Source organism: Belonocnema kinseyi, chromosome 7, assembly GCF_010883055.1.
Source record: "Belonocnema kinseyi isolate 2016_QV_RU_SX_M_011 chromosome 7, B_treatae_v1, whole genome shotgun sequence".
NCBI lineage: Eukaryota > Metazoa > Arthropoda > Insecta > Hymenoptera > Cynipidae > Belonocnema > Belonocnema kinseyi.
The window spans coordinates 98609962-98618967 of NC_046663.1; the positions used below are offsets into that span (position 1 = coordinate 98609962).

The 9006-nt window shown below is 31.8% G+C and overlaps 1 protein-coding gene across 1 annotated transcript in view; it reads left to right on the forward strand.

Moving 5' to 3' along the window:
* Positions 1-495: 495 nt before the first annotated feature.
* Positions 496-9006, forward strand: part of LOC117177040 (transcriptional repressor scratch 2) — a 21837-nt gene continuing 13326 nt past the window's right edge. Inside the window, exon 1 of the mRNA XM_033367504.1 lies at positions 496-874. Coding sequence (XP_033223395.1) covers positions 577-874 — 298 coding nt within the window. The 5' untranslated portion in view covers positions 496-576. The remainder of the gene's footprint in view (positions 875-9006) is intronic.

The window sequence follows — 9006 nt, forward strand, 5'->3', positions numbered from 1 at the left end:
CGGAAAGACAGAGACAGCTATCGAGAGGGGTTGTCACTGTGGACCTATTCCATTGAGCCCTATTCAGTTCTCCTAAAACTCTCCTCTAATCAGTTCTAGTCAGTTCTAACTTAAGTTAACCCGCAATCAGTTCTAGTCAAAACAGTGCAGTTAAGTTTATCCAACGGGTCCGCCTAAGGCAACCATAATCAGGCACCAACCCCTACTCCTGCTAATTCAGACTGAACCTGAATCATCCTCCCCCAGTTTCAACCCGGATCATTCAAGATAAAAAGTGAACAATCAGTTTGGAATGTTGGCGGAGGCACCGGGTAGGCCCTCTGTCCAGTGCCGATGACGATTTCCCAGAGTCAGCTGTCGCTGACGCAGTTTCGACTGTCGAGTAAGCCGGCCACGAGTCGCCAGAGAAGGCTGCTGTTCCGCGGCAAGCGTGCGAGACGTAGACGCCGGCGTCGAGGCTCTCCTGTTGCTAGACTTACTGTTGCTGCCGCTCTTGTTGCTGCACTGGGCCTATGCACTGCAAGTGCCGCGTGACGTGAGTTTTCTTGTACGAGGAATTAGAAATTAGATACCAGGATGCCGAGATGCCTTATGGCAAAGAAGTGGAAGGCGTACCCGTGGCCGGACAGGGTTGATGATAGCGAGACCTTGGAAGAGGTTCCTGCAGAGACCAATGGAGATAGGAGATTTGCGGAGGCTGTGAACCTCCAGGAGAAGAGGGACAGGATTGACCCTGAGGAGGAGGAAATCGATGTCGTTGGCGATGAGGATATCAGGCAGACTCAGACATGTTGGGGGCCGCACAGTCCCACTGCTGGGACCACTGCACCCAGTCCACCACCTCTTAATGCCTCTGGGGCACTTTATTACCATGGTGAGTTTTATGATTTTGTTTGGTAGGTTTGGATATATTTAGCCACACATAGATGAAAGTTCTTGTCTTTAATATTCAGGGATAGATATCACTTGATGTATTTAGAAGTGGATAAATTTGTATTAAAAACTGGACAATAAAACTAAATAATTGTTTTAAATTTCCCTTTAAGTATCATTTGTAGATTAGGGGTTGGCTTTAGAGTCTTTGGAGACAAGTACGTATCTCAATAACCTGTAATTGGAGCTAGTGTCTACAAACCTAGACAATACAGATCCTTAGAATTTTTGGTTTTTAATAAGTTCATACTCAGGTTTAAAAAATATATATTCTATCAGATCATATCCCACCTAAATATCTTTAACTAGTTACATACATTTATAATATCAAATATGAGACCTACTGATAATTTGTATCAGATTACATCAAAATCAAATGCCTTAAAAGACCATTGAACTAGAGATACCTAATTTCAAATTTCATTTAACTTAAAAATCTTGAAACCCACATTCAATAGCATTGAAGCACCCCACTCATATTCAAATATCTTGAATGTTAACTACTAACTACCATTAATATTTTTAAACACTAAAAATGATGAGTCTAAATATAATTATCAGATGTTATACCCAAAACCAAATATGCTTAAAAAAACCAAATAAAATCTAAAAATTATTACGGAAATATAAGCTAGAAATCTGTAAAACAAGAAATCCCCAGGATGCCACACCCGCCAGGACATATTTGTGTAGGTGTGTATCTAGGATTTGCTTTACCATGAACCATTTTTTTCAATTTTCTTTCGGTCTTGATGATGGTAGGTCAGACCAAGTTGACCAGAAGCAGATGTTATGCCATGCATCAAAACGACATGCTCTCGCGATCGTTGCTCTACCACCTGAAACGTGTGTTTGTGCGCGCGCAATTCTCAATATTTCTAGGTAGGTGTGAATTTTTGTTTAGAAGCAGACGTAGGAAATAATCGCTTCTCATCAAATTAGTTATTCCTTGATAAAGTGCGATTAGCTTGTTGATATTATCTACATTTATTCATCACTTTAATTAGAATTTTGAAATTGAAACACTTTTTATATAATATTTGCATTAATGAAACTTGTTATGGGATTAAGTTGTGACGGGAAACTTCAGAGATGATGTACAAATGTGCGGTTAGGGGCCGAGTTCTCAGGGGGAAAATATAAAAAGCGCAGATGAATTATGATTTCGGTCTGATGTACGATGATTTCGATTAGTAAGGTAATTTATAACTTTTAAAGGTCAGAGTAACTTTGTTATTAGCATGGCAGCAAATATAGGGTGGCCTCTGCGTTAGAAAAACCGAGAAAATGCGCAAATTTATAGTGAATTTTTCCCATTTTTCCCGAAATTTTCTATCTAATCATTTAAAATATAGAATGAATCTAGTAGTCCCGAAAAATTTCATACAATTTCATGCTTTTAATTTAGTTAAAGAAAGAATTTTCAAGTTATTCATTTTGCAATGAGAAATCCTAAAACTGCTTACTCCTAAAGGCATCAAAATTAAATGATCTAATTTGGAAAAATTTAATATAGAATTTTTCATTGTGGTTATTTTCAATGGTTTATTTATAAATGAAAAACATTTGTAAATGGTTTGAGGATTTCAAATAAATGTGGATGCAAAATGTAATAATTTTTACTTTAAAAATTTTAACTAAAATAGTTTAATGTTGAAAACCTAGGTAGTCAAGCGACTTAAAACATAAGAATTAAAGTTTTTACTATTATGAAAAAATAAACAATTAAAAATCTTTGTTTCAAAATTTAACGATTCACAGAATTTCTAAAATTTGCACTTAAAATTTAGTGGCATTTTAAATCATTGGATAGATTTGTCCACTAAAAATTAGTCATTTTTCCGATCACAAATAAAAAACTAAAAAATTATAAATGTTAGGCCTTTAGCATTAAATATTTCTAAAGAACATTTATTATCAAATAATTTTAAGATAAAAAAATCAAAATTTTAAACATCTACAGAGTTTAAATTCAAAAATTATTCAGTTTCAGACATCAATGTTTCACTAGTAAGGCCTCCGATCTGAAATATTGTATTTTTCAATATATGCTCACACAATGAAAGCGAATTCGTAAAATTTTTACACCTTCTAATTGTTGAACTTATAAATTTAGAAAATTTGCTATTAATTTATACAAGATTGGTTTAAAATTAAGCTTAAATTTCTGAAATATTGACTCATTATTAAAATTCAGATATTCAACTCTTCAATTTAGATGAGTTTTTCTTAAATAAAAACAGATTTGTTCATGCAAATTTTTATCAAACTAGGTTTGAACCAGGAACTTAAGTATTTTATGTGCCAGTGTCTTATCCAATTTTTCCAATATTCTAATTTTCAATTGTAAATGCACAGAATTCAGAAGTGCTTTGAATAATTCAAAGGCAAAATTTATAGCTAAAAAATATTAATTCTTCAGATCGTAACGACCAGAAAAAATGGGTTTAAAAGTGACTGGCTGTTTTTTCTTATATTTTAGTGGTTGGAACATCAGAAGAGTTGAAAAATAATCGTATAGCTTTTAATTTCAATGCAAATTTCGGCGTACATGTACATTGCATATAGTATAACTTTATTATGATAGATATCAGCTTTTATATGAACAGATGTCCTATAATTCTTGTTATATGACTCTCATATAAAATGTGACTTGCATTTCAGGGGGAATTTACCATGCACTTCTATTTTTGTTGCCACTTATTTTTATTTATGTCTACTCTAACTTCCATTTATATACTTCCTGAAAAACATATAGATGTCCATCAGCATTACGGGTGCTATAGATGTATAGCGTACCTACATCTATAGTTAAGAAAAAAACCCTCACTTTCGTATATGACATTCCTCACGAGTTTAAATAATTGAATTAAATCATTAAAGTCCTTGCCATACCATGTTGTTAATAACATGTTATGCAAATATCGTTTTTATTTTAATTGTTTTATATATTGTTATCGCATTATGTAGACATTATTAATTTCAAAACAAATTGGTATTTGTTATTTACATATAATTAGTGCAAACACAATATGGATTTTGCATCCATTTTTGATGAATTATACATCCAGCTCTGAATATATATGCAAAATAATGCATAGTATGCATTTTCATTATTACTTTTTCGTAAGCTTTTTTTCAATATAACGAGTTTTATATGCTTTCTAAGTATTGAAATAATTTTTAAATGTAAAAATATTGTTTTTTAAAAATAGTTTAGTTTTCTGTAATTGGATGGGAATCAGTGTAGGTAAAACTTTTTGAAAATCTAATAATCAAGCATATAACCCAAAGTTTGCAAACTCTTAGCGAAGTTATTCAGCTCTGCCAATATTTGACTTTTATTTTGAAATCGAGTTACGCTGGGACTGAAATTTGGTGAAAAAGTTAGCAAACTTCAAAGGAAGTTTCGAAGAAAGCAGAAAAGTTTGGGCATTTGTGTAAGGAAACTTGAGGGATATGCAAATCGATGTTAGGTGGGATTTTAAAGTCTGATGTTTAGGTAAGATGAGGTTTTATTGAACTATAAATGGAAATCAGAGGTTTAAACTGCCCATAATTTTTATATTCGTATATTTATTTTCGACAATTTCTAATCGGAATAGTCCCTTAAAATAGTAAAGTTCAATTAATGATTATACACTGTAGGAAGGTTTGCCCTAATAATAATTTAGGAACTTTAAATACGATTTTAAAAGAGTCTAAATACATAAATTGAATTAATAAGGGGCCGTCTATAAACTGCGTTACCAATGGAGAGAGGGGGGCATTGGAAGTAACGTTACGAACTTAGATATACAGTAAAACTCTTCTATAGTGTCAATTTTGGGGCTGACTGTGGGTGGGAACTAACTCATTATAGCTCACTCTGCTTTTGTTTGTTCATGCTTGAGTGCTCGCCTGAGTGACAGCCGCATATTCCGCGCTCCGCGCGCAGCTCCTGTCACACTTACATGCGGCGCGGCCTCGATTATCGGAAGGGCTATAGAAGGGAGGGCGATTGAAGAGTTTCACTGTAGTTTAATAATACGTCTAACTTGAGAATTTCGAAGATTACTTTAATATTTAGTCTTGAATATTTGGTAGGAACTTAGCTTTTGTGGTATAACATTAAGCTTTTTGGTATAAAATTAATATTTTTGGCTGAAAATGTACCTATTTGTTTAAAAACTTATATTTTTTGGTTCAAAGTGCAAATATTAGCTTCAAAAACTGCATTGTTACAAATCAATTTTTTCAAGATTAACTTCTTTGGTTGACAATTTTAATGTAAGTTGAAAGTTCTTTATTTTTAATTAATTTTTTTTGTTAAAAATTTATTCATAGATAATTTGAAAATTTATACATTTAAAATTCATCTATTTGGTAAAGAGTTAATACATTTGATTGAAAATCCATTTCTTGCATTAGAAACTGAAACTTGTTTGTTGATAATTCATCTTATTGGTTGAGGTTTTAACTATTTGACCAATTTAATTCCAAAAATTCATGTGCTTTTTTTATAAATTAGTTTTTGGGTTAGAAAATTAATTTCGTATGTTAAAAATGCATCTTGTTAGTTGGGCATTAAATTATTTGGTAAAAAATTTTACTTTTCTTTTTAAAATAATTCAACTAATTGAAAATATGTAATTTTTTTGTTGCTAAAAATTGTTTTCTTCAATTAATCGTTTTATTAGTTGAAAATTGAATTATTTTGTAGAAAATTAATGTATTTTGTTGAAAATTCATATTTTGGGTTAGAAAATTAGTCTTGGTTCAAAAAAATGGTTTTTATGGCCAAAAAGTAATTTTTCTTGACTGATCATGAACTTTTTTGTTAAAAATTCAACTTTTTTGTTAAATATTTAACTTTTTGGGTTGTAAATTCAACTTTCAAGGTTGAAGGTTCGACTCTGTTCTGAAAAATTTGTCCTTTTGGTTTCAAAATTCAACTGTTTTTTGTCCAAATTTGATCTTTGTTTGTTAAAAAAATGGACCATTTAGTTGAAAATTCATTTTTTATGCTAGAAGAAAAGTTATCTTCCTTGGTTGAAAATAAAATCTTGGTTTGTTGAAATTCAACTACTTTGTTGCAGTATAAATATGTTTGACATTTAACTCAATTTGTATGTATATTGATTTTATTTAAAAGAATTTATTTTACTAATACACCCCTATTTTCGTTAAATATCACACAATTTCCCCTGTTTTTTAGATAATTTTTGGCTACACTACTGTTCTGTGTGTTTGTGGGTGGGGGAGGGGGCTATGATTTTTCAGCGAGGGTTGAGAAGAGGGGAGGTAAAATAGCCCGATAACTAGATTTTTTGTCCAGAAATGATTAAGATACTGATTTTAGAATACGTCTAAGAAAAATATTTCAATTCATCTACAAGCAACAATTTTTGTGAGTACAAGAGACATTATGTGAAGCCAATCGAAGTGTCTTTGCGCCCCTTACTCACGTAATGAATCTTTGTATGGACTCCTTTTCTTCGATCTAAGCATAGGTTTTATACTCGGTTGCGTGATTAAAGTGATTATTACTCCGTCTCAAAGTTAATGTGGCGACCGCCAACGGGAGTGATGACAAAAATGGATAAAATCGTATTTCATTATGTTGTTAATTATACTTCCTACATTTCACGCACGCAATGTTTCTAATATTATTATCAAATGTTATAAATTCAAAATTAAAATGTCATTAATGCTTTCTGCTGCGTAAACTTGTTACTGTTTAAGATTCTTTGATGTTAAGCAACTAAATTCCTAAATTATTTAATTTAACCAACTAGATAATCGGCAATTACTACAATTCACTTTCTAAAATATTCTAAAATGCTATCTATTTAAAATGTTTATTTTGATCATTTACTTTCGCAACAGTACACTCAATTCTCCATAAAGGAAAGGTTTCAGATCTGGCTTGCATTGGCCTTGATCCTAAATTTGAGGAATCCAAATGTAAGCAGGCAGGAACGCATGCCAATTTTTCGTTGAATTTGGAAGCATGACGCAACCTGATGCAACTAACGCGCTGTGAGTACAGTCCTCGAGCTATTTGTCACGCTTGATTGAGCATAACCTCTCTTTCGGCCCTGCGGCTGCTCTTAATACGAAGCTGCAAAGTCCATCAGTTTTATGAATATCGCAAACAGGGGGTTCTAATATCGGGAGTTAAGTGTGTAATAGAATAAATATACATTATAATAACTGCTTTTTTCACGACATTTTATTCAAATTTTCAAAGTTAAAAACCAAACTGAGTGCCATTTTGTTATATAACTCGACTCAGTACCAAAATAGTTTTATCATACAACCTGTTTGAGTTCGTCGATTTCTTGGAAAATAAGAGGCATCTTTCTATATATATCTTGTTTCTGCTTCGATAAAAGTGTGGAGTAAAATATTCATGGATATCGATATACGGCTGCTTTCTCTTCTTTATAGACACCGATGCTTTCACCTATTATCAGAGGGTTATTCTTGTAACGTGTCGTAAAAAGCTCGAAAATTGACAAAGAACAACAAGTGGGTAAGACTTGGGTCCCTAGATCTAGAAATTTAGAAAGAACTTTTACCCACAGTGCCGAAAACTTTTTATTTTAAAATATAAAAGTTTCTTTTCTTTATGCTCCTTTGAAAAAAGTAATGCAAAATTTTATATTTCAATTTTGACAATCAAAGATGGAGACCATTGAAAAAACACGTCAAACTGCCAGAGGGACGGGGATTAACAGGTTTTGTAACGATTCACGATAAAGGGGGAGGAGATGCCGCAGAATGTGAAATTGCAAATGAAAAATTTTAAAGTCAATAATAATTTGTTGAAATGTTTGAAAAAGTTTAAATTAGGGATTTTATTTTACAAGTAAAGCATCTGAATGCAGACCTCACACTCTTTCCCCTATTTCCCTCCTTTTTCCCCGGTTGTCAAGAAATTTCCACTTTTTCTCGTTTTTTCGCCTGAATGTGAACTGAATTAGTAGAACTCAATACAAAAATTCAAAATTTTTTCTTTGAAAGTTAATTGTATCTTTAATTGAAAAGTCTTTTGTTATCGAAGTCGTTTTTAGTTAAAAATTCAACTTTTAAACGTTTCAGTGAGAATTTATATTTTTTGGTTGAAAATTCAAATACTTAGTTGAAAGTTGGGCAACCTCGTTAAACATTCATTTTATTCGTGAAAGATACAACTGTTTTTTCTTTAAATCATTTTATTTTTGGTAGAATTTAATTCTTTTCTATTGAAAATAAAAATCTTTTTTTTTTTTAGAAATATCAAGTATTATATTTTTTATTGAAAATTCATCTATTTTGGCAAAATTCGACGGTTTTTTATTTAAATGAAAATATGTTCAGGTTAAAATATCAACCTTCGTATTTTTCGTTTAGAATTGATCATCTTTTTCGATTGAAAATTCAACAACTTGGTTGAAAATTCCTGTTTGTGTATAGAAAATTCGTCCTTCTGGATTGAAAATTAAAGAGCTCCATATACGGAGAAAAATAAGTCTGCTAAAGGTTTGTCACTAGAAACAAAATTTTCTGCAAAGTTTAGGAAATTTTCAGAATTTTGAGAATGTCAACTTGACAAAAAGTTCAGTAAATATTACAAAAAATATCCGCGAATTTATAGAATTACTGAAAATCCGGTAGACGCTGTAGAAAATTCGGTAAATTTTACAGAAAATGTTAGCGGCTCCTAATTTCAACTAAAAATCTTAAGCTTCAGAATTGTAACTTTTGTTACAAGATCCATAATCAAAAATCAATTATTTTAATCACGTATGCACATTCATAAAGCTTATTATTTCATTTGACGCATACAAATTTAATTAATTGCTACAAAGTGTCAACTTGATGTAGCAACAATTGGTCAATTACTCAGCATAATTTATGGCATAAAACTGAAAACGTGATCTCTGAGATTGATATGTCATTCTAGCGATGATTAATTGTAGGGAAGTTTCTTTGAGAATTTAGTTATGTTCGTCGCCCAGTTAACCTTTCGAGAAAATCTTCATTCTTTTTATTTACGAACCTCATCGATCCACGAAAGTTGGAGGGCGTTCCGTAGTTGTAAATATA